The following is a 26,727-nucleotide window of genomic DNA, read 5'->3' as shown; positions in this document are numbered from 1 at the left end:
TACAGTTAATGCAACAAATGGGACAAAGGCTACAAAAGTTAGACACAACGCTTGAACAAAATCAGAAACAAATGGGACAAAATCTTCAAAAGTTAGACACAATGGAACAAAATCAGAGACAAACACAACAAAAGCTTCAAAAGTTACACACAATGGAACAAAATCTTCAAAAGTTAGACACAACGCTTGAACAAAATCAGAAACAAATGGGACAGAATCTTCAAAAGTTAGACACCACACTTGAACAAACATGTGAATATTTAACTAATGAGTTACATAACATCGAATCGAAATGTCAAAAAGGCTGTAATGACGTAAAAACACAAATTTGTGAGCATTTCCAACCTATTTTTTCGCGGCATGAAAATACATTACAGAATCACGAAGCAGCCATAAAAGAACTGCAAACTATTGTTCATGACAATCATGAGACCTTGCAAGCTAAAATTGACTCAGTTGCATTACCGATTCGGTTACGCAACTTGCAAAAATTCAAGCGAACTTAAAGGACACCGTAGATACTCTGAAAATTGGTTCAGAAAGACACACAGAGGAAATAATTTCACTGTCGGATAAAGTAGCCGAACTTTCAGATCAGTTCACTAACTTATCTACGAAGGTAGATGATGATCTGAATGACACGAAGCCTGTAGCCTTCACTGACACTGAAGAGTATGAACAAATTAGGAAATTCAAACAGAATCAAAATCAAATCAACACACAGTACAAAAGAGAAATGCGGGAAGTACAAGATCAGTTGGCTCAAGTAATACAAGAATTACATATTTCAGAGGACACTCGCGCACCAGTATGGGAAGAGGGACATAGCAATACAGAACAACCACAAAATAATAACACAGGGCATTTCGGAAATCATGAAAGTAATTGGCAAGGTGCACCGAATTTTGAGATGGAACCGCCGACACGACGTAACAATGACCGATATGCTACCCGCCGACACGATGATTTTGACTATAAGCTGTTTATTACTGCACGTAAGTTCAAAACATTTAAGAATTCTGGCAACGACATTCATCCATAAGCGTGGCTCCATCAATTCTCTCATTGTTTTCCTCCCAACTGGTCATTAGAGCACAGATTAGAATTTATGTGTGGCTACTTAGAGAATGAACCAGCTGTAAGAATGCGATCGGTCATTCACGATTGCCACAGTGATGGAGAATTTTACCATGCCTTCCTCTCAGCATATTGGTCCCAAGCCACACAAGACCGAGTAAAACATGGCATCATAATGATGAAAAATTTCGAACAATCTGAATTTTCAAGTCTTGTGAAATATTTTGAAGACATGTTACATAAGAATCAGTATCTGTCAAACCCATACAGCCTGTCAGAACTCATCCGCATTTGCTTAATCAAATTGCCTGAACATTTACGGCAAATTATTTTGGCAGGCCGTTGCAAAGACGACATTGAAGCTTTTCAGTGGCTCTTACAAGAATTAGAAATTGACACTGACAATCGCGGAACGCGAAAACAGGAACACAACAATTACAGGTCACACCCGTCGCAATTCCGCGATGACAGAAATAAAAACTGGCCACGACAAGGCTATTCTCACGATACAAATCGTGACGAAAACAGACACCAGCCGTATGACAACCACTGGCAGAGTAATAGTTACAGAGAAAGATCCCATTTCCGTAGTAATGAATATAACAGAGACAAACGTAGAAACAGACAATATGGGAGCCAAAACAATTACTATCAAGGGAGACAGAATAACTTCAGACGCAACGGTCCAGCGCGCAGTTACGATTCAGGGAGAAATTCTCCACCACGTAGCCGACAAGAAATTAATTACAGAAATTACCGACATGACGACAGATGATATGATCGTAACGACAGACCTGAATTGCATCAGAACTGGCTGGATTCAAACAGAGCAGGGCCCTCTTGGCAAGGTGAATTTGTAGAAGTTAGGTCTCCTAATCCCAATAACGACGCGCGCCAACAAAGAAACAGACAATGACTCCCACCTCAGGCAGCCGCGTGCGCCGGCTGGCTCAGAGAAAAATAACATAAGCTAACCTTGAGCAAAATTCCAGTGTTCCTTACCGACGTAACCATATGATAATTGCTTTTCAGTTGACAGTCTGCGTACTAGGAAGAGTAAAGGTTTACACCACATTTTACATGTAAAACCGTTTATTAAGAGACAATCAGCTTTTTAACTTTGTCTTTGCCATACAACTTTTCACTTTACATTACTAGTATGCTTTGTCAGACTTAGAAACTGTTAGCATGCAACAATGTTTGAAGTTTACTATCCAGTCTAGAACTTAGAGAACTTATTTAGACAGTATTTACGAGTGCATTGTTATAGTGAACAGACGTCACAGTGTTATTGTGTGTGTACATTCTTGCTTGTTAGTTGCACGATTACGTAACGACTATAAGGCTTACATACTTAGAACATTTACCAGTATTGCTAATGAGATTTTAATGCAACATTTTGGTTTACTTGAAAATACATTCTGGATTTAAAATACTTTCTGTGAGATACCAGATGACACAGTGGTTAGTTTATGTGACAGCTACACGATTTTATCACGACGCTACTAATGAGTGACAATTTACAATGTTGCTTTTGCAGTTTATCTGTTTTATATCAGCACAGTTTTTCTGAATTTTTCTGGAAAGTAAAACATGTTTTAGTGGTAACTTTTGTGGTATAGCTACAATTAGACACCTTTTTCCATAGCACAGCAATACGTTACAGCATAGTACTGTCTTCATCACGGCAATAAGCGTAATAACTAAGATATTTATACACAAAGCAATTCACTTCCTTTATTACGAGGTAAGTACATTGACTTCACTAGAACTTTGCTTACAGAGGACGATAACTACGACACTTCCACATAAATATCTTACAGCAAAACGCACATTTAGCACTACAGGGCACGCATTTGAGTGATTAATTTGGTACTTAAACCATTTATTTATCAATATTGTTGAATTAAAAAGAAAGTTTTTTGTGACACATTTCATTCCATTGCTGTAATCTGTAACACCTGAGGGTATAATTACATTAATCCTCAGGGGGGTACACGCTTACTTTGTGTACCATGTGTGTGGCAAGCACAAGGAGCCCTAGCTAATATGGTATTTGCTTATACAACTTTACACATCAGTACCATATTTCCCTAACACATAAATTACACAGCTATCTGATCATTTAACTGAGAGAAACAAACATTTATTATACTACATCAGTGACAGATGTTTACGTAATTACACAGTTGGATAACTTCACACTTACGAAATTCTATTTTGTCTTTACTTTGTGAACTGTTCATACTTTTTCGGAACAATTGTGATACTATGAGAGCTTTGAATGACACATTTGGTATGGGATCATGATTTTTAAAGTACGTTTGAGGTAGATGACACTTTTGACATGAGCAGAGAATTCTTTTAGGTTTTGAAATAGGAAGCCACGACGATTTTGAGATTTGGTTGAGGTTTTATGATGTTATGATGACGATGTGTATTACGCTGTTGTGGTATGTTTATGATCAATAGGCTGATGCTATGTGAGGAATTTGATTATGCTATGTATTTCTTATGATTAAATATTGAAGAAGTGTCGACAAATATGTATATGTGTAATAAAGCAAGGAATAATGAGTAGTGGTTAGGGACTCTGGTTTGTGCAAAAGGTTGTTGGAAACAAAGAATCGTACTTTAAGAGTTATGAAATGTATGTAAATGCGTGAATGTATTACAATGCCGATGAAAATTTTTTGGACACTATTATATTTAAAGGATTTTGTTTCTACAGATTTGTAACGCAAATTCTCAACCTGTGAAAATATTTTTATATGTGACTGTCACTGTAGCGGACACTGATGTCGTAAATTTTTCAGTAATAAAGGTAAGTGACCACGTGCACGTAATGCGTCGTGGGCACCCAGCTGCGCGACAGGCGCCTGGAAAAAAAGCTATTAGTGTGTGCCTGTCAGAGGCACAGGTGGAGAAAAAAAAAGAGGCCATTATCCTCGCTATTGACATTCCTTTGTAGAAAGCATCGTAAATACGACACCCTCAAACTTAAAAACATGATTACACTGTAGAGTTCTTAATTTATGATATTTACTGAAATGAAATGATGAGAAACGTTTCATGTCTATTGTCTTGCTAGCTGGAAGATTGTTTACTGCATTATGAAATGCCTTATGGCTAGCGAATGACGTTTCACGCCTTGCTTTGCCAATTTTGTTTAATATCTAGTTTCTTGTTGCAACGCAGCATTGTTTAAATTAAAATTTAATACATGTACTAATATACCTACTTTCTGTCTACAGATCCAGTAAAGAATCATTTTATGATGTACTTCCTTAGAAAAGAGAGCACGAATAGACATTTCCCTTCACAGGACTTACAAAAATAATTTTTTTACGATTTGGTAACTTATCTGCCAGCGTATGTTCTAGTCATGCATCACTCTAGTGTTAAGGTGTGACATAGGTATTACACATTTTTACTGTAATATTTTTTCTGCTTCAGCTTTGTCATGTTTAGGTATAAGTTATTACATTTATTGCTGCTTGCTTTGCTTACTTGCATTTTTTTGTCATTGCTATTTGTATTTATTGTTTTGTGCTGCTGCATTGCCTCATCCCTTAGTTTAGCATCTGATCTCAGTAGCTTTAAGTTAGCTTAAGAGGGGTAGACTATATAAGAAACTAACTATGATGAATTGGAAGAAAAGCATTGAGAAGCTATAAGGAAATGGTTTGGCCAAACAAGTAGTGTACAGTGGAGAAAAACTATTTTTGAAAGAGGCTGTGAACAGAATACAGAAAGCAGGTTTAGATAGGACTTTTTGGGAATAATGATGAAATAAGGGAGATCTCTATGCAAAATACTGCAGTAAAACAAACCCTGTCCTTTCCTTTCATATTATCCCTCTATGTGTTTATGTACCCTTGTGTATTTGTCTTTTTCCTGTCTTTATGTGTTTAGCTAATAAGATTTATGTTGTAGAATTTTTCAAATACTATGTTATTTTCTTTGTAAATATGTTCAGACATTATTTATTGTGTTTTGTTTTAATGCTCATGTGTGAAGTTGATGTTTCAAAAGTTATTCTGATCTTTTATGTATGTGCTTATGTCGTAATTTTTGTAACACTGATGTATTTGCTATTTCGATTCTTTTGTAAAGCCTGTACTACTGCAAATGTTATCTGTATTGTTATGTTCTTTAAAGATGTATTTTGTACCTTTGTTATTGTATTCTTATGTTATAAAATTGTAAATGACACCAGTTTATCAAATTAAGTAACGTGTAAGTTACATTTCACTGCACACGTTTCTGTTGGTCATAGTATATGGACAATATGTGAGAAGTAGGGACTGATAGTGTTTGCACGTGTATTAATAATTCAGTAAGGGACTGAATAACAGCATTGCTGGTTGTAAGGACATTTCAAAAACAATTTTTGTGAGTGCACAAGTGGTGGTTATGGACTTGCTATATTATCCGCAAGACTCTTCAATGGTGATTGAGCGCCTGCACAGTCAAACAGATGGCTGCTGGCCATCTCTACAAGGACTACAGTGGGTCTACACCTTTGATGACCCACCAATACCATTATTTCTACAAGGACTGCAGTGGGTCTGCACCTCTGGTGGCCCACCAATAGTTATCTCTACCAGGACTACAGTGGGTCTGCTCTGTGATGACCTACCTACCGATAGTCTTCAACGTTGACTGACTCTACTGTGGCCCATTACCTGTCTGCATGTCAAGAGTCAGCACTGTCTATCCGTTGGAAGGACAACACTACTTCTTCAAGACTGCTTAAAAATCCACTACATCCAAGTGCATTTTCTTTTACTACTCAGACTTTGAGAAAAACACTGCAATTTTACTTTGATGAATGATCAGGACTGTCTTTATGGACTGTGAGAAAATTTTAGCTTTTGACCAACATTGTATCAATAAGTGTGTGCATATGATATCTTTGTTATAGTAATTATGAAAAATTTTATCAAATCATTATTGGCCACTGCCCAAAACAATTTGTAAAAATTTTTTGTGGGGAGCATGGGGGCTATGTAAGTAGGCTGTTTAGGTTTTCTTACTGGTAACGCCACATAGCGCTCTGTATGAAAAATCACTGGCTGTGCCGTGTGCAGTCTGTGGCTAGTTTGCATTGTTGTCTGCCATTGTAGTGTCGGGCAGCGGCAGCTGGATGCTAACAGCGCGTAGCGTTGCGCAGTTGGAGGTCAGCCGCCAGCAATCGTGGACGTGGGGAGAGAGATGGCGGAGTTTTGAAATTTGTAAGAATTGGTGTCATGAACTGCTATATATATTATGACTAGTGAGGTAAATACATTGTTTGTTCTCTATTAAAATCTTTCATTTGCTAACTATGCCTATCAGTAGTTAGTGCCTTCAGTAGTTTGAATCTTTTATTTAGCTGGCAGTAGTGGCGCTCGCTGTATTGCAGTAGCTTGAGTAACGAAGATTTTTGTGAGGTAAGTTATTTGTGAAACGTATAGGTTATTGTTAGTCAGGGCCATTCTTTCGTAGGGATTTTTGAAAGTCAGATTGCGTTGCGCTAAAAAATATTGTGTGTCAGTTTAAGCACAGTCTTGTAATAATTTTTCTAAGGGGACGTTTCAATACAACATATGCTATTTAACATCTGTATTTGAACAGGTGTCGCCAAATTAAACAGTGAAATATAGGTAACGTACCTCCCATAGATGTCATGAGAAAGGGTTTCATCTGACTATGGAATGACACTAAAGCTCACAATAAAGTCCTGTTTATTGCAAAAATGTATGGACCTAGCTCCGAACGCTGAGTAGATAATACAAGAAATTATTAAGGTCACAATGGTTCAAATGGATTATTAAATGTACAGGGCAATACCTTGCCACAGCTGCGCGGAATTGCAAAGGAAATGATAATGACGATGTGCAGTTACCTGTATTCCACATAAATTGCTAATGACTCAGAATTAGCTAACACAGAAAAGATCCTGAGAAGTGAATATGAGCACTAAATCCCTTCCCTAAGCGCATGCCGAGTTCACTAGCTAAGTGCACGAATTTATTCAGAAGAGCAAAACTCTAGCTCGTAACAAATGACCTCAAGTCCACGTCGTCACGTCAAGCATAAATGTCCCATGTGCTTGCCGTTGTTCTAAAACCCAAATGCAGAGAATGGTTTCAGTGGTACGTGAAAATTACAAGTTTGGCCTCACTATTTATGATCGGCTCTGAGACAGTCTCAAAACGACCACCATCCAAAGTGTTCTCTGCTGGAAGTGGAGATGAAGGCGAAATCCTCCCACTCTGGAGCTCTAGAACGAAGTCCCCTCATCCACACCTACCAAAATCTTGCTGGTTTTGCCAACACTGGATTCTTACTAGCCAACCTCTGTAGACCTTCTGAGTTCCATCCTGTGAAAAAACTCATAAAAATACGAGCAATCTTCCTCCTCTTAAGAGTCTGCTATGATTCACCGCTTAAGTGGGGCAGAAAGCAGAAATTCTCTGACTGTGAAGTTGCTTCTCGATAATGACTGCACATAGACACACGCAAGTTCTCATCCCCGCTACAAAAAATAATTTCGGTGAGCCAATCATGGGCTCTCTTATGAAACTTAAACAACAATTGATGCTAACCTCTTTTATATCCAGCAGTTTCCTCTTAATCTGAGTGCTTCTGACCTCTTTTAAACCCAGCAGTTTCCTCTTACTCTGAGTGCTTCATGTTTTCCCATCCCCTTGCATATGCCAGCTTTTATTAGAAAGTGTTATTTTCAGTGATTTTCAGAATCCGAGGTTGTGCAGTGGTTAGCAAAAATGTTCAAATGGCTCTGAGCACTATGGGACTGAACATCTGAGGTCATTAGTCCCGTAGACCTAGAACTACTTAAACCTAACTAACCTAAGTACATCACACACATCCCTGCCCGAAGCAGAATTCGAAGCTGCGACCGTAGGGGCAGCGCGATTCCGGAGTGAAGCGCCTAGAACCGCATAATGGACTCCCATTCAGAGGATGACGGTTCGAATCCGCGCCCAGCCATCCAAACTTCGCTAAATCATTCGTGGCAAATGCCGGAAAGGTTCCTTTGAAACGGCATGATCGATTTGCTTCCCCAGACGAAACATTCCGAGCTTGTGGTCCATCTCTAATGCCTTCAGTGTAGACAGGACACTAAACCGTAATCTTTATTTCTTCCTTCCTTGCAAAGAAATCAGGTGCTGACAGTACTGTATGTAACAGATCCATCAATATAATAAGCCAAGGCTGTTACATATCGACAAGAATTAAACTAATGGAAAAAAAATCGTAAAAGCAAGAAGGAGATGTTCGGCGTAAACGGAAGTTGGTAGGGGTGTTTCTACATCCGAATGATGATTTTCAAATTTCGCGCCAGTCGCATAAGTGGAGTTAGTAGCGCCACTATGAGGATGCAGATCAGGTTTGTTTTAAATACACGCTGTAACGGTCTTGAGCGTTGGTTAGCTCTAAGACTGGACGTGGTTGTTCAACAATGCCTTTAAAGCGACAAAGATGCCATTATCAACACCTCACTGAGCTTGAATGAGGTCGCGTAATAGGGCTATGGGACGATGGATGTTCCTTCTGCGATACTGCGGAAAGATTCAGCAGGAATGTAGCCACTGTACACGAACATGACTGCTGGCAGCGGTGCTCACGAGAATGTACGATCACAAGAAGACAGTCACCGAACGGCCACGTAGCACTACCGAGAGGGGCGACCATAGATTAGATTAGATTAGATTAGTTTTTCTTTCCATAGATCCGTGCTGAGGAGATCCTCGTGGATGTGGAACATGTGGATTTTTTTAAGCTGAAATAACAATACCAATAGTATGAATATATACAATACATCATTTGTTTCTATTAAAAATTCGGAGATGGAGTAGAAGGAGTTAGCCACTAGTAAGTTTTTCAGGCTCCTTTTAAACTGATCTTTACTTGGTAACTAAATTTTTTATGTTTGCTGGGAAATTATTGAAGATGAGTGTTATGAGTAGTGGACCCCTTTTTGAACTAAAGTAAGTGCTTTTAAGTCCTTCTGCAGATCATTTTGGTATGTATGTATTGTATGTATGAACTGAGATGTTTGTTGGAAAAATGAGATATATTATTTAGGACAAATTTCATTAAGGAGTAAATATATTGAGAGGCAGTAGTTAGTATACCCAGTTCTTTGAAGAGGTTTCTACAGGACGTCCGTGAATTTACTCCACAAATAATACGTATTACACGCTTTTGGACTCTGAAAACTTTAGTTTGACTTGAAGAGTTACCCAAAATATTATACCATATGACATTATGGAATGAAAGTGGGCAAAGTATGCAAGCTTTTTCATTTTTATGTCGCCTATGTCTGCTAACACTCGAATTGCAAATACAGATTGATTAAGCCGTTTCTGCATTTCTGGGGTGTGCTCCTCTCAACTGAATTTATTATCAAGTTGTAATCCTAGGTATTTAAGACTGTCAGCCTCTTTTATCTGCTCTTCTTCATACATAATGCATATGATGGTTGGAAACCTCTTACAGGTTCTGAATTGCATATAGTGAGTCTTTTCGAAGTTTAATGTCAGTGAGTTGGCTTTAAACCATTTATTAATATCCATGAAAATATCATTAGCAGATCTTTCTAGAACTACACTCGACATACTATTTATTGCAATATCTGCAAACAAAACGAACTCTGCTTCTGGCAGTGTAACTGATGAGAGACCATAGCGTTCTGCATATGGCAATGGAGCATCGCACTGCATCCACAGCAGCAGTCTACGTAGCAGTTGGCACATTGTGACGTAACGAACTGTTGCAAATCTGTTACTTCAAGGACAGCTCCGAGCCAGATCTCTGTGGCGTACATTCCACTGACCCCAAACCACCACCATTTTCGACTACAGTAGTGTCAAGCGAGATATCATTGGAGGGCAGGGTGGAGGTTGTTGTGTTCTACACTCCTGGAAATTGAAATAAGAACACCGTGAATTCATTGTCCCAGGAAGGGGAAACTTTATTGACACATTCCTGGGGTCAGATACATCACATGATCACACTGACAGAACCACAGGCACATAGACACAGGCAACAGAGCATGCACAATGTCGGCACTAGTACAGTGTATATCCACCTTTCGCAGCAATTCAGCCTGCTATTCTCCCATGGAGACGATCGTAGAGATGCTGGATGTAGTCCTGTGGAACGGCTTGCCATGCCATTTCCACCTGGCGCCTCAGTTGGACCAGCGTTCGTGCTGGATGTGCAGACCGCGTGAGACGACGCTTCGTCCACTCCCAAACATGCTCAATGGGGGACAGATCCGGAGATCTTGCTGGCCAGGGTAGTTGACTTACACCTTCTAGAGCACGTTGGGTGGCACGGGATACATGCGGACGTGCATTGTCCTGTTGGAACAGAAAGTTCCCTTGGCGTTCTAGGAATGGTAGAACGATGGGTTCGATGACGGTTTGGATGTACCGTGCACTATTCAGTGTCCCCTAGACAATCACCAGAGGTGTACAGCCAGTGTAGGACATCGCTCCCCACACCATGATGCTGGGTGTTGGCCCTGTGTGCCTTGGTCGTATGCAGTCCCGATTGTGGCGCTCACCTGCACGGTGCCAAACACGCATACGACCATCATTGGCACCAAGGCAGAAGCGACTCTCATCGCTGAAGACGACACGTCTCCATTCGTCCCTCCATTCACGCCTGTCGCGACACCACTGGAGGCGGGCTGCACGATGTTGGGGCGTGAGCGGAAGACGGCCTAACGGTGTGCGGGACCGTAGCCCTGCTTCATGGAGACGGTTGCGAATGGTCCTCGCCGATACCCCAGGAGCAACAGTGTCCCTAATTTGCTGGGAAGTGGCGGTGCAGTCCCCTACGGCACTGTGTAGGATCCTACGGTCTTGGCGAGCATCCGTGCGTCGCTGCGGTCCGGTCCCAGGTCGACGGGCACGTGCACCTTCCGCCGACCACTGGCAACAACATCGATGTACTGTGGAGACCTCACGCCCCACGTGTTGAGCAATTCGGCGGTACGTCCACCTGGCCTCCCGCATGCCCACTATACGCCCTCGCTCAAAGTCCGTCAACTGCACATACGGTTCACGTCCACGCTGTCGCGTCATGCCACCAGTGTTAAAGACTGCGATGGAGCTCCGTATGCCACGGAAAACTGGCTGACACTGACGGCGGCGGTGCACAAATGCTGCGCAGCTAGCGCCATTCGACGGCCAACACCGCGGTTCCTGGTGTGTCTGCTGTGCCGTGCGTGTGATCATTGCTTGTACAGCCCTCTCGCAGTGTCCGGAGCAAGTATGGTGAGTCTGACACACCGGTGTCAATGTGTTCTTTTTTCCATTTCCAGGAGTGTATTATGAAAGCTGATTCTGCCTCGGTGCCAGCGATGGCCATGTGTTGGTTAGAGGGGAGCCAGTTGAAGGCTGTCTGTGTGCTAAATGGTTCAAATGCCTCTAACCACTATGCGACTTAACATCTGGGGCCATGAGTCTCCTAGACTTAGAACTACTTAAACCTATCTAACCTAAGGACACCACACACACCCATGCCCGAGGCAGAATTCGAACCTGCAACCGTAGCAGCAGCTTGGTTCCGGACTGAAGCGCCTAGACCCACTCGGCCACAGCGGCCGGCGTCTGTGTACTAGACACACTGGACCTACACCAAGATTTCTGGTCTGCGGTGTGATTGCCTAACAGCAGGAACACTCTCGTGATTACCCCACAGAACCCAACTGTAAATTTGTACGTCGGTCTGGTGATTCGACGTGTCGTGCTGTCATTCATTAACAGCATTCCTGGGGATGTTTTCCAACAGTATGACGCACTCCCACATACCTCTGTTGTAACCCAACGTGCTCTACAGAATGTCAACATGTTGCTCTGGCGTGCTAGATCAGCAGATCTGTCTCCAATTGAGCACATATGGGACATAATCGGACGACAACTTCAGTATTACCCACAAACAGAATTAACCATCTCTGTATTGACCGACCAAGTGCAACAGGCATGAAACTCCATGCCACAAACTGATATCCGGTAGCTGTGCAACGCAATGCATACTCATTCGCATGCTTGCATTCGACATTCTGGTGGTTAAACTGGTTGTTAATGTAAGAGCATTTCACATTTGCAATGGCTTATCTCACTCTTACTCTGTGACCTTGCAATGTTAATCACTTAAATATGTCACCTAGACAAGTGCATTGCCGAAATTTCAGTACTCTACATTAATTATGGTTTGGTGCTGTGATTTCTTCCGTCACTTTACTTACAAAAGAATGGAAAAACTGGTAGGCACAGACGTCAGAGAAGAACACTCTGCAGTTTGGGGATTGCAGAAACACACGAGACAATACTGATTCCACGATTTATCTTATAAGACAGACTGAAGAAAGGCAAACCTACATTTATAGCATCTGTACACTCAGAAAAAGATTTTGACGATGTTAAATTGAACAGACTCGTTGAAACACTCGTACCAGCAATGAAACACATGGAGTCAAAGCGTATCTGCAACTTTTACAGAAGCCAGCCTACAGTTACGGGAGACAAAGGACATGAAGCGAAGCAGTAACCACTTGAAAAAGGAGTAAGAAGGGACTCTAGGGTATCACCAGTATTATTTAATCTATACAGTGAGTCAGTAGTAAAGGAAACAAAGAAAAAATTTGGAACGTGAATTACAGTTTGGGGTGAGGAGTTAAAAGCTTTGAGGTTTGCCGGTGACATTGTGATACTTTCTGAGATGGCAACTGACTTGGAAGATCAGTTGAACGGAATGGGTAGTTCTTGAAAATGTGCTACATGATGAACATCAAGAGAAGCAAAAAAGGATAACGGGATGTTGTCGAATTAATTAAATATGGTGATGCTTATGGAGCAGAATGGGAAATAACTCATTAAAAATAGGCGATGAGTTATCCTGTTTGGATAGTAAAATAACTGACAATGACGGACTAGAAAGGTTATAGTATGCAGAGAAGCGGACTCAAGAAAAGCCTTTCTGAAAAAGGGAAGTTTGTTAATGTGGAATATAGAATCAAGTGTCTAAAAGTTTTCTGAAAGATTGTACTTTTCTACAGAAGTAAAACCAAGACGATAAATAGTTCAGACGAGAAGAAAATAGAAGCCTTTGAAATGTGGTGCCACAGAAGGATACCGTAGATTAGACAGGTAGATCGAATAACTACTGTACTGAACTGAATTGGAGAAAAATTGAGGCACACTTGGACTAAAACAAGAGATCGGTTGATAGGAAACATGCCGAGGCATCAGGGTATCATCAGTTTGGTAATGACAGAAATGTGGGGGAGGGAGTAAAAAATTTATAGCGAAACCAAGAGTTCACTACAGTAAGAAGGTTCAAATGGATATCGGCTACAGTACTTTTTCAAAGATGAAGATGCTTGCACGAGACAGACCAGCGTGGGAATCTACTCATCATCGAAGAACAAATGTGCAGTTTTATTGACGTGGTTTAATCACAGCGAATAGTACAAGTTAACGGAAGGTTCTGGATTATGTAATTTTGGGAAGTTTTACTCTATAAGTACTGACTGTGTTATCATACATACACTCCTGGAAATTGAAATAAGAACACCGTGAATTCATTGTCCCTGGAAGGGGAAACTTTATTGACACATTCCTGGGGTCAGATACATCACATGATCACACTGACAGAACCACAGGCACATAGACACAGGCAACAGAGCATGCACAATGTCGGCACTAGTACAGTGTATATCCACCTTTCGCAGCAATGCAGGCTGCTATTCTCCCATGGAGATGATCGTAGAGATGCTGGATGTAGTCCTGTGGAACGGCTTGCCATGCCATTTCCACCTGGCGCCTCAGTTGGACCAGCGTTCGTGCTGGATGTGCAGACCGCGTGAGACGACGCTTCATCCAGTCCCAAACATGCTCAATGGGGTCCAGATCCGGAGATCTTGCTGGCCAGGGTAGTTGACTTACACTTTCTAGAGCACGTTGGGTGGCACGGGATACATGCGGACGTGCAATGTCCTGTTGGAACAGCAAGTTCCCTTGCCGGTCTAGGAATGGTAGAACGATGGGTTCGATGACGGTTTGGATGTACCGTGTACTATTCAGTGTCCCTCTCGACGATCACCAGAGGTGTACGGCCAGTGTAGGAGATCGCTCCCCACACCATGACGCCGGGTGTTGGCGCTGTGTGCCTCAGTCGTATGCAGTCCTGATTGTGGCGCTCACCTGCACGGTGCCAAACACTCATACGACCATCATTGGCACCAAGGCAGAAGCGACTCTCATCGCTGAAGACGACACGTCTCCATTCGTCTCTCCACTCACGCATGTCGCGACACCACTGGAGGCGGGATGCACGATGTTGGGGCGTGAGCGGAAGTCGGCCTAACGGTGTGCGGGACCGTAGCCCAGCTTGATGGAGACGGTTGCGAATGGTCCTCGCCGATACCCCAGGAGCAACAGTGTCCCTAATTTGCTGGGAAGTGGCGGTGCGGTCCCCTACGGCACTGCGTAGGATCCTACGGTCTTGGCGTGCATCCGTGCGTCGCTGCGGTCCGGTCCCAGGTCGACGGGCACGTGCACCTTCCGCCGACCACTGGCGACAACCTCGATGTACTGTGGAGACCTCACGCCCCACGTGTTGAGCAATTCGGCGGTACGTCCACCCGGTCTCCCGCATGCCCACTATACGCCCTCGCTCAAAGTCCGCACATACGGTTCACGACCACGCTGTCGCGGCATGCTACCAGTGTTAAAGACTGCGATGGAGCTCCGTATGCCACGGCAAACTGGCTGACACTAACGGCGGCTGTGCACAAATGCTGCGGAGCTAGCGCCATTCGACGGCCAACACCGCGGTTCCTGGTGTGTCCGCTGTGCCGTGCGTGTGATCATTGCTTGTACAGTCCTCTCGCAGTGTCCGGAGCAAGTATGGTGGGTCTGACATACCGGTGTCAATGTGTCCTTTTTTCCATTTCGAGGAGTGTAATTCCAACAGTACTAAATAGTACCCCACTTATGATCCTTATGAATTTGCTGGTCATAATTACCTAATACGCCATACTGTTTCTGTAGCCTTTATATCTGATAACCTTTAAGCGACAATTGTAAAAAAATGCAAGGTTTCACAAATTAATGACCTTGTGAGAGTTAGAACAGACACGTCTCTGTATTGTCAAATAATTTTAATTGGGTTTTTGTTGATCGAGCTGCATTACTTTACTTGTAAATGTGACCAAGGGAAGTCATAAACTCCTATAGTAACTCCAGTTTCGTTACCAAGACGCGTAATCCAATTTAATTTAACTCATCGAAATTGAATATTAGATGTCATTTCTTTCTCGAGGAATTATTCGCGAATTTTAATGTAAAAATATCATGGCAAACCACTGGAATTCAGGAACTGATCTTACGAAATGGAGTGTATCCGATTAGGTTTCTACTGTCTCGTTCAGCTTCCTCCACAATGCCTTAAATGACAAGATATTACTCCTCTAGACTAAGAAAGTAAGTCTGATCGTGGCTACATGTCCGCAATCAGCTTAATAACTAACAAAATATTACTTGTCGATTGTTATGCCCAAGAAAACAGTTTAGAGTAATATTAGCTCAAATGTTGATAAAGAACGAGAGAACGAGAGAATGATAATTAATTGAAACCCTCAGCTGCCGACGGGTGTTATTGATATACATCGAGCGGGACAGCTGAAAATGTGCGCCCCGACCACGCCCCGAACCCGGGATCTCCTACTTACATGGCAGACGCTCTATCCATCTGAGCCACCGAGGACACAGATGAACAGCGCGACTGCAGGGACTTATCCCTTGCACGCTTCCCTTGAGACCCATATTCCCAACTGTCCACAATCTACATACGTAATGTCCCTAGTAGATATTTGCCCATCCTCTCATTACTCGCGCCATCGACGTATACCAATAACAGCTGTCGGCAGCTGAGGGTTTCAATTAATTATCTTTTATTCTAGAGAAGCTGCACGGTCATGAAAGGTGTCTGTTCTTTCGAGAACTGTTACTATCTTCATATATATAAGAACGAGAGATCTAATCATGAACAAGTTGCTGACAGTAGGCGATACGCCTTTCCAGCTACCAAAAGCTTCAAGCTGTTAACTTGCCATTACAGACTGAGTAGCAGGAAGTCACGGGAAGGGTTGTCTCATTTAAAGATACGCCGTGTGTGACTAATAAATGTTGACACGATACCTGTCCGTCAGACAAGTGTGTAATGAAATATGGTAGCACGTCACGAGTTAAATGGTTCAAATGGCTCTGAGCACTATGGGACTTATCATCTTTGGTCATCAGTCCCCTGGAACTTAGAACTACTTAAACCTAACTAACCTAAGGACGTCACACACATCCCTGCCCTAGGCAGGATTCGAACCTGCGACCGTAGCAGTTGCGCGGTTCCGGACTGAGCGCCTTAACCGCGAGACCACCGCGGCCGGCCGTCACCAGTTAATAAGCAGGGTCTTTCTACATTAGTTACAGACAAGTAACCTTGTGAAAAGATAAATAACTTACAGAAATGTCTAATGCAGCGCTGAATGTAGTACATCATCAGGTTTTATTCCCGCCTGACACAGTTAGTTTCCGACGTTCCCGTTGGGTGTATGCGCGTATTTGTTATTCCAACAGGCATCATCGATTCGTATTGCGGCACAGAGTATCTGCTGTGTTGTTCACGGTTTCATGAATCCAGATCCTCTACTACACTACAGAGACAACTCAGGACTGAATGTCGCAAGCCGCTACCTCAAAGACAAACTATTACTAATCGGTACAATGGCTTCGCCGAAACTGACTGTATATGACAAAGGACACCGACCACCGCCACTTGTAGGTGGTGGTGCACCGACTCAGGGTCAGCCAGCAGCCTGTAATGCAAAAATTGAACCAGTTCGCCAGCTTCCATTCGCAGTGTGCGTATCTCCATAAGAACGTGCCGACTTGGAGTGGATATGATGGAACAATATCCTGGCTAACTCGGCCATCTGCTTTAACCCCAATGGACTTCTCTGTATGTCGTCGAGTGTTTGTTTGTCAGCTTCCGGCAAACTTGGATGAGCTGCGACAACAGATAACACAAGCACGTGGCATCATACTTCAAGACTTACTTCGTAGGATCACTGTCAGGAAACCGATTACAGATGTGACATCTGTAGTACTACAAAAGATAAGACACATTGAACGTTTATAAATAAAACTTCAAGATATACCGCATTCGACGCTGTATCAAACTGTTCTATAAGTTATTTACCTTTTTCACAATTAAAGGTTACTTTTGCATAACTAATTGATAAACACGCAGGGGTCACAACATATCAGCGATTACGCATGGTCTGCAGTGTCTGGAATGGATCAGCCGTATCGCGGAAGCAATGTTTCCACACGTGTAAACCTCGTAAACGGGTAAATGGACGTCACGACGCCCCAGCAGAGCCATACAGGATGGTCGTCGTTCCACTGTCAGCCAGACCGCAGCCGATTTGAATGTGGATCGTTAGGAACCCATTTCTACCGGAACTGTATGGGGCCAAATACTCCGCATAGCTGCAGCAGGCGTGGACTGACCTCACATTTAGGGCCTTTCCTTGACGTTTGGTAGTTCAGTGTATTTTCAGAAAAGTACTTTAATCAATTTGTTTGTGAGACCATCTGCAGCAAGTATATGAATATTCTTTTTATAGATTTAAATTCCATTGCGCAGCTGCGGATTTTTTTTCTTCCCCCCCCCCCCCCCCCCACCCCCACCCCCCCAACTTGTTTCGCCTTTTATCTTAAGGTATCTTCATTGGACTTATTCTGGGATGATACAGTTTTGTGTTTATATGAGATATTTGTGGATTAACGGTTTACATGCTAATTTTTACATAAATGAGTTACTACTTGCAGTTATTCGTTTTTCTGGCTGAAATCTACGTTTGCTCTCATCTGGTCACAGGTTAGGGGCCGCCCTGTCACTTCACTTACGAAACATGGATACATTTTCACGTTACGATCTTGTTATACCACAGTTTCCATATTTTGAATGCTAATTCTTGTGGAACACTACAACCAGTCTGACACTATCAGGAGATTTCCTAACGAGAACTGTGATTTTTATTAATAACTGCGTGTTCACTTGATTTCTCTCTTCTTATACCGTCGTTCGGCTCACATGTATGATAGTAGTAAGTGCCCCTGGCGTAGAGAAACAATTGAAAGAGTTCGAAATGAATAAGTCGTTAGGTTCGGATGGAATCCCAGTTCGATTTTACGATGAGTACTCTACGGCATGGGCCCCTTCTTAGCTTGCGTTTATCGTGAATCTCTCGCCCAGCGCCAAGTCCCAACTTACTGGAAAAAAGCAAAGGTGACTACTCTATATAAGACGGGTAAAAGAACGGACCCAAAAAATTACAAATCTATATCTGTAACATCAGTTTGCTGCAGAATTGTAGAATATATTCTGAGTTCGAGCGTAGTTAATTCCCTAGAGGCCGAAAAGCTTATGACCACGAATTAGTGTGTTTTTTGAGAGCCGCACATGATTAGCCGAGCGGTCTAGAACAAACCTTTTTTGTATATTAAAAAAGTGAAAAAAACATCAAAATAAGCAGAAAATAAAAGTTTTGCAGCAAAGAGTCATCAACAGGAATGAAACGTTTCCTTTGCTGCAGAAGCAACACACCTTGAACTTTCAACTGCAGTGACAACACGATTTCTTTTCTTCATCTACATCAACATCTACATGACTACTCTGCAATTCACATTTAAGTGCTTGGCAGAGGGTTCGTCGAACCACAATCATACTATCCCTCTACCATTCCACTCCCGAACAGCGCGCGGGAAAAACGAACAGCTAAACCTTTATGTTCGAGCTCTGATTTCTCTTATTTTATTTTGATGATCATTCCTACCTATGTAGGTTGGGCTCAACAAAATATTTTCGCATTCGGAAGAGAAATTGGTGACTGAAATTTCGTAAATAGATCTCGCTGCGACGAAAAACGTCTTTGCTTTAATGACTTCCATCCCAACTCGCGTATAATATCTGCCACACTCTCTCCCATATTACGTAATAATACAAAACGAGCTGCCATTTTTTGCACCCTTTCGATGTCCTCCGTCAATCCCACCTGGTTAGGATCTCACACCGCGCAGCAATATTTTTAACAGAGGACGAACGAGTGTAGTGTAAGCTGTCTCTTTAGTGGACTTGTTGCATCATCTAAGTGTCCTGCCAATGAAACGCAACCTTTGGCTCCCCTTCCCCACAATATTATCTATGTGGTCTTTCCAACTGAAGTTGTTCGTAATTTTAACACCCAGGTACTTAGTTGAATTGACAGCCTTGAGAATTGTACTATTTATCGAGTAATCGAATTCAAACGGATTTCTTTTGGAACTCACGTGGATCATCTCACACTTTTCGTTATTTAGCGTCAACTGCCATCTGCCACACCATACAGCAATCTTTTCTAAATCGCTTTGCAGCTGGTCCCGGCGGAGGCTCGAGTCCTCCCTTGGGCTTGGGTGTGTGTGTTTGTCCTCTGGATAATTTATCTTAAGTAGTGTGTAAGCTTAGGAACTGATGACCTTAGCAGTTAAGTCCCATAAGATTTCACACACATTTGAACATTTTTTTGTGGTTTTAGAGTGCGTCGCTCATGTGAAACTCACTTTGTCCTTTTCTCAAATGATATACTCTGAACTACGGATGAAGGGCAACAATCAGATTCCATATTTCTAGATTTCCGAAAATAGGTTGACACGGTATCCCACTGCAGATTGCTAACAAAGGTACGAGCATATGGAACAGGTTCCCAGAAATGTGAGTGACTTGAAGACTACTTAAGCAATAGAACCCAGTACGTTATCCTCTACGGCAAGTGTTCATCACAGACAAGGGCATCGATTCTAGTGCCCAGGAAGACCGCTGATTTTCTCTACATACTTAAATGATCTGACGGACAGTATGGGTAGGGATCTTCCGTTATTTGCTGATGATGCCGTGGTGTACGATAAGGTGCCAATGTTGAGTGACAGTAGAAAAGCCGGCCTCTGTGGCAGAGAGGTTCCAGGCGCTTCAGTCCGGCACAGCGCTACTGCAATCGTCGCAGATTCGAATCCTGCCTCGGGCTTGGATGTGTGTGATGTCCTTAGGTTAGTTAGGTTTAACTAGTTCTAAGTATAGGGGACTGAGGACCTCAGATGTTAAGTCCCATAGTGCTTAGAGCTATTTGAATCATTTTTTGAGAGTAGGAAAGTACAAGACGATTTAGGCAAAATTTACATTTGGTGCGATGAATAGTAGCTAGCTGTAAATTTGGAAAGGTGTAAGTTAATGCGCATAAACAGGAAGAACGAACCCGTAATGTTCGGATACAGCATTAATAGTGTCCTGCTTGACACAGTCACGTATTTTAAATATACTGGCTAGCGTTACGAATGAGATGGAACGAACATGTAAGGATTATGGCACCGAAGGCAAATGGTCGGCCTCGGTTTATTGGAAGCATTTTAGGAAACTGTGGTTCTTTGTAAAGGGCACCACATGTAGGACACTAGTGCGATGTGTTCTGTTTGGGACCCGCGCCAAGTCGGGTTAAAAGAAGACACACAAACGTTTGAGAGGCGGGCGGCAAGATTTGTTACCGGTAGGTGCGAACAACATCCAAGTGTTACGGAGATGCTTTGGGAACTAAAATGCGAACCTTTGGGGGAAATGCGACGTTCTTTTCTAGCAAAACTTTTGAGAAAATTTACAGAGAACAGGTATTTGAAGCTGACTGCAGAACGATCCTACTGCCGCCAACATACAATTCGCGTGCGGGCCACGAAGATAAGATACTAGAAATTAGGGCTGATATGGAGGCATATAGATAGTCGTTTTTCCCTCGCTCTGTCTGCGACTCGAATAGGAAAGGAAAAGGCTAGTAGTGGTTCAGCGTACCCTCTATGACACACTGTATGGTGGCGTGTGGAGTACGTGGAGATTGGCTTACGTAAGTGTTGCCAGCCTAACGAAGCAAGTATTGAAACCTAACGACTGTTCATTTCTGATTTCGTTCTCTTTGATAGATAGATAGGTACTGTAGACAGATAGATTGGTAGAATGAGAACAGAGATGAACTGTCTTACGTTTCATCAGATAATTTGTTAGGTTGGCAACACTAACGTAAGCAAATCAGATAAGACGAGAGAAATAAAGTGAAGAAGTGCGCGCTGATATGAAACTTCCTGGCAGATTAAATCTGTGTGCCGGAGACCGAGACTCGAACTTGGGACATTTGCCTTTCGCGGGCAAGTGCTCTACCATCTGAGCTACCCAAGCACGACTCATGCCCCGTCCTCACAGCTTTACTTCTGCCAGTATCTCGTCTCCTACTTTACAGAAGCTCTCCTGCGAACCTTGCTTCTGTACAGTTTGGAAGGTAGGAGACGAGATACTGGCAGAAGTAAAGCTGTGAGGACGGGGCGTGAGTCGTGCTTGGGTAGCTCAGATGGTAGAGCACTTGCCCGCGAAAGGCAAAGGTCCCAAGTTCGAGTCTCGGTCCGGCACACAGTTTTAATCTTCCAGGAAGTTTCAGTTACGAACAAAAATCACAGTCCTCGTGAGGAAATCTGCTGGTAGTGCTAGACTGGTAATTGTGTTCCACAATAATTAGTATTCAAAATATAGAAACTACGGAACAAAAAGGTCGTAACGTTAAAATGTGTCCGTGTTTCACAAATGATGTGGCAGAGCGATCTCTCACCTGCGACCGAGTGGGAGAAAACACAGACTTCAGCCATAAAATTGAATAATTGTAAGCAGCAACCCATTTATGTAAAAATTACCACGGGAATCGTTTTCTAATTTACAAATATCATTTATAAAAACAAAACTGTATCATTCCAAATTAAATCTCCTGAAGATGCCTAACGTAAAAGACGAAACGCGTCTGGAGGAAATAAAATACGCTGCAGCAAGATAGAGAGACCTTTAAATCTATAAAACGAGTATTTTAATCACGTACTAATTTTTCGAATTCTGATTGCACTAAACCTTAGTTTTCATATTCCGCTGGTTTATCTTGGCTTCGTCTAGATTTGTCCACAGTTGCGCATTTGTGGTCCTCAACGTTAACACCGTTTCACCATGTTGCTCCTTCATCTAGAAAACCCAATTCTTAGGTTACTGAGTGTGCTCCAAGAAGCGTATAGTGGGTGACATTTGTCTTGTGTGGCTAATTCTGGGTTGTCTGGGAACGTTCATTTTCAAAACTGAATACATCTGGCTTTCGGGGAGCCCACTGGCTTTCGGGGAGTCCAAATAAAACACGAACGAATAAAGTGTCAGACTAACGGAAGACCAATATGACGTGCCGCAGAAGCGTATAAATAAAGACTAAGGAAGTACAGTGAGTTGAATTTGACAGATAAAGGGCCAAGAGAAGCAGTTACGGTATTGTGCTTAGTAATGAAAAGAAAAAGAAAAATTAAGACAAATTCGCGGCATTTGTGGACCTAATGGGACCCATCAAAAATATTGCGCAGGATAAGATTTTAAAAGTTTCCCCAAGAAAATACAGAGCCACACGTGTAATTTACAACACCCAAGTAAAACACGTGGGCATAAAAACAGTGAAAAAAGGACAAGTTCTTTTTAAGGAAGATTTATCTTGGCGCCACTGTTTCCTGATTTCCACGGCGAATGCAAGGCGAAGGAAGTGGAAAAAAGAGTGCGGACTAGGGATACAGGTGCAAGGGGAACGGAAACAAACACTATTACCCTCGTGCCCAAAAGAAGGACTTGAACGGAGAGGACACGCTGGTTAACACAAAACATTGCTGAAGACACACAGCCGGCAAGAGTGGCCGAGCGGTTCTAGGCACTTCAGTCTGGAACCACGCGACCGCTACGGTCGCAGGTTCGAATCCTGCTTCGGGCATGGATGTGTGTGATGTCCTTAGGTTAGCTAGGTTTAACTAGTTCTAAGTTCTAGGGGACTGATGACCTCAGTCCCATAGTGCTCAGAGCCATTTGAACTATTTTTTTGAAGACACACAAATATAGAAGATGACAGTGATAAATATTATAGTAAGGAGAATAGGAACTTGGTAACTCTTAAAACTGGTAAAGGAATAGTAACAGATATGAATGAACTATGCTATCCAGGAAACGACATTACGTTAAATGGCCGAAGCATGAACTACATGACAGATATATTGGAAAGGGCGAAGAAAATTTCGTTAGTAAAAGTGTTCCACTGGTACCAAATTGTGACGTGGAATTTTGAACGCTTCTGAAATTGTTACAGTACAAGAGAAGAAGAAATTGGAAACATCTGGAATGAGATAATCGATTAAGATGCTAAAAAAATCTACGAGTGGATGAAGTACGACAAAAAGAGGCACTAAAAGGAACTGATGAGGGAAGAATTCTTTTCAAAACCATTATCAGAAGATGAGTCAGGTTTGTGGCGTATGTGTTAAGGCTTCCAGGAATAGGCTATGCAAGAAATAGTAGAAGGGAGATACTCCACGAGTGAACACAAGATAATAATGTAAAACATTCGAGGATGTTGGGTATAGTAGAAATGCAAGGATGAAGAGGTTAGCACAAATTATGAACATACGAAGGACAGCATCAAAGCCGTTGAGTATGATGACTAAAACAAACAAACAAAAGTCCGCTACAGTCAAAAGTAAGCACCCTAGAAGTTCTGTGTATTCCTATGTGGAATCTAAAATAGGCATAGGTTTGGTATTTCATCGAAACGACATATTAGGAAGCCAAATAGTGTAAATATACATGACCCATAGGCAGTATGACTACGCAGCTACTTAAGCTACAATGTGACTGGCAGGAGCCTTTTATTTTAAGCATCATGCTGTACATCATATTTCTATTCTTAGAGCTATTTCCACGCCATAAATCAATATCCTTAGCTACACTCTGGATGAATGTTAGCAGTTGTATACGCAGCAGTACTACCAACCTGCACTGTGGCTTTAGCCATGCAGGCCAGAGCGACAAAAATCTTTTCTTTGTTGTTGAGCTTGCTACCGAATCCCACGAGAATCGTCACCAAAATACGTAACTGAAACAGAATAAAAGTACATCACTATAAATGTGGTGAACTTAAACACATACCACACTGTGAGTAAATCACTATCATATGTATGATTTATTATATTATTGTTTCTCGTGCATACCTCTTTTAAATTGTTGTACGATCTAATTTTTCCACAGGTTGCACTAAATTTTAAAAATGTTCAAGTGTGTGTGAATTCCTAAGGGACCAAACTGCTGAGGTCATCGGTCGCTAGACTTACTCACTACATAAACTAACTTATGCTAACAACACCACACACACGCATGCCTGAGGGAGGACTCGAACCTCCGGCGGGAGGGGCAGCGCAATCCGTGACATGGCGCCTCTAGCCGCGCGGCCACTCAGCGCGTTACAAATTTTTAAATACTAAGTGCAGTAGCTAAGGAATCATCAGAAAATGTAGACAAATCTGTGGAATCACGGAGAGAAGCGTTCTTATAATTAATCTGACAAGAGGAATACGACACTACAAGAGGCTAAAACCACCCGAGAATAATTGTAAAATAGGAAGATCTATCCTACCAGCCATGAAGGTCGCTTAGTCGTAAAACTCTGTATTTGTGAACAGTCTTTGTTTGAAGGCTAACTAAACACAAATCACTGAAGAAACAATATCTTGTAACAAACAGTTATGACTGTCAGATCCGCAAGAATCATAATTGAGGTATTATGCGACAAAAAATCCCCTAAACATTGCTCTAAACAATATATAAGGTGTCACATTTATCTCGAGCACCCCAAAAAACTTTTTATCCAAAACCAAAATAAAAAAAATGTGAAGGAAATGTTGTTTAGGTACCAAAGGGGTGGGACAAAAACCAACCATGATTTTTCTTGTAACTTTCTTCGTTACGAAGACAGGAACAGCCGTACCTGTTTGTTAAGAAGCGCCCTATATTTTTTATTCAGAAATCAATTTCCTCCCTTTAAGACCAGTTAAAAAACGTGACACGGTGTACCACTCAGTAATCATCACTCTTTTAAAAACTTAAAGCAGGCTTCCAGTTCTAAGTGGGCTGCATCTGTGTTGGCAGCGCTGTTTAGCGCTTTGCATTGGATCTCTGACTGCGCTTTCTTTGTAAGAGACTCTGTGGCTGGTCGGACTCGTTGGAAGTTGATCACCAGTAGTATTAGGCAGTTGGAAGTTAGTCGCCAGTAGTAATGGAAGTACTGTTGGGCAGTTAGAGGTGAACAGCTTGTAGTGATGGATGTTAAATGTGAGAAGTTATCATTTATGGAGGGTAGAGGTCTGAAGTGTTAGCGTAGGCTAACGATCTGGAAATATCCGACTTGGAGATTGACAGTTGGAGATTGACAATTATTCATGATTATATATCTTTGTACTGGATGTCAATGACGAAATGGGTGGGGACAAAAACCAACCATGATTTTTCTTGTAACTTTCTTCGTTACGAAGTCAGGAACTGGATGTCACACTATTAAGGTAAAAGATACAGTACTTGGTTTGCAACACAATCTTTCCTTTGCTAATCACATGCTTATTAGTAGGTAGTGGCTTTACTAGTTGGAATATTTTATTTAGCTAGCAGTACTGACGCTCTCTGTATTGCAGTAGTTCGCGCAATGAAGATTTTTGTGAGGTAAGTGCTCAATGAAATGTATAGGTTACTGTTAAGATTTCTTTTTAGTTAGGGCCATTCTTTTGAATTAATTATTTGAAGTCAGGTTGTAATTTTTTTGAGTCGTCAGATTGCGTTGCGGTAGAATATTGTGGTTCAGTGTTGACATGCTAAGAAAAAGTAAAGAGAAGTAGGCTCAGTACATTTTCTTCGTTATTGTACATCGTACTCACCCAAGCCTTCAACTGAAAATAATTTACCGAATGACCGGTTGAAGGAGGTTAAGGGCGCTCAACGCCGATGTTATCAGCGTAAATGAAGGTATGCATTTCCCTTGTTTCCATTTGTTTACTGACAACTCCGGCAACTTGGCGAGTTACCTTTTCCCCTATTCTGATAGAGAAAAGTCAGACTCAGTTTCATGTTACCTTTCTAATCACGTCATGTGTACGAAAATGCAATGAGAATATACAACACAATGATACGACAAGCAGTCATGTACGGTTCAGAAACATGGAGTATGCCAAAACGCAAAAAGGGAAAACGATTAATATTTGAAATAAGAGGAATGAGGAAGATATGGGGACCGGTCGTAAATAAAGGAGAATGGAAGAGTGAAGAAATCTACCTGTTGATGCAACAACCAACAATACTGCAGAAGCTGAAGAGCAAAAGAAAACAGTGGACTGATGATGCAGCCCATATGACAAAAGAAAGACAGGGGAAGAAAGCACTCGAGGGAAAACCAAACACCAGACGCCCCATTGGACGACCAAGGCAGCGTTGGATCGACGACCTTGAGAAGGACCTGGCAGTCCTGGGGACTGAAGATGCCTAGGGGAGCCGAGTACAAAACAGAAAGGTTTTTGGCCTCAGGAGAATTAAAAGCCGATTTTTCCCATCCGATGTGATATGACCTTGCCGTGGCAGATGAGCTTACGCAACTAATAGTATCACAGC

At 42.2% G+C, this 26,727-nt stretch overlaps 1 protein-coding gene across 1 annotated transcript in view; it reads right to left on the bottom strand.

The window, feature by feature from the left end:
• Positions 1-26,727, bottom strand: part of LOC126336070 (sodium/hydrogen exchanger 9B2-like) — a 195,417-nt gene that overhangs the window by 5,163 nt on the left and 163,527 nt on the right. Inside the window, exon 11 of the mRNA XM_049999551.1 lies at positions 24,071-24,172. Within this exon, the coding sequence (XP_049855508.1) occupies positions 24,071-24,172 (102 nt within the window). The remainder of the gene's footprint in view (positions 1-24,070; positions 24,173-26,727) is intronic.

The sequence above is a fragment of the Schistocerca gregaria genome, chromosome 2, assembly GCF_023897955.1.
Source record: "Schistocerca gregaria isolate iqSchGreg1 chromosome 2, iqSchGreg1.2, whole genome shotgun sequence".
NCBI lineage: Eukaryota > Metazoa > Arthropoda > Insecta > Orthoptera > Acrididae > Schistocerca > Schistocerca gregaria.
This window is presented reverse-complemented; position numbering and strand designations above follow the sequence as displayed.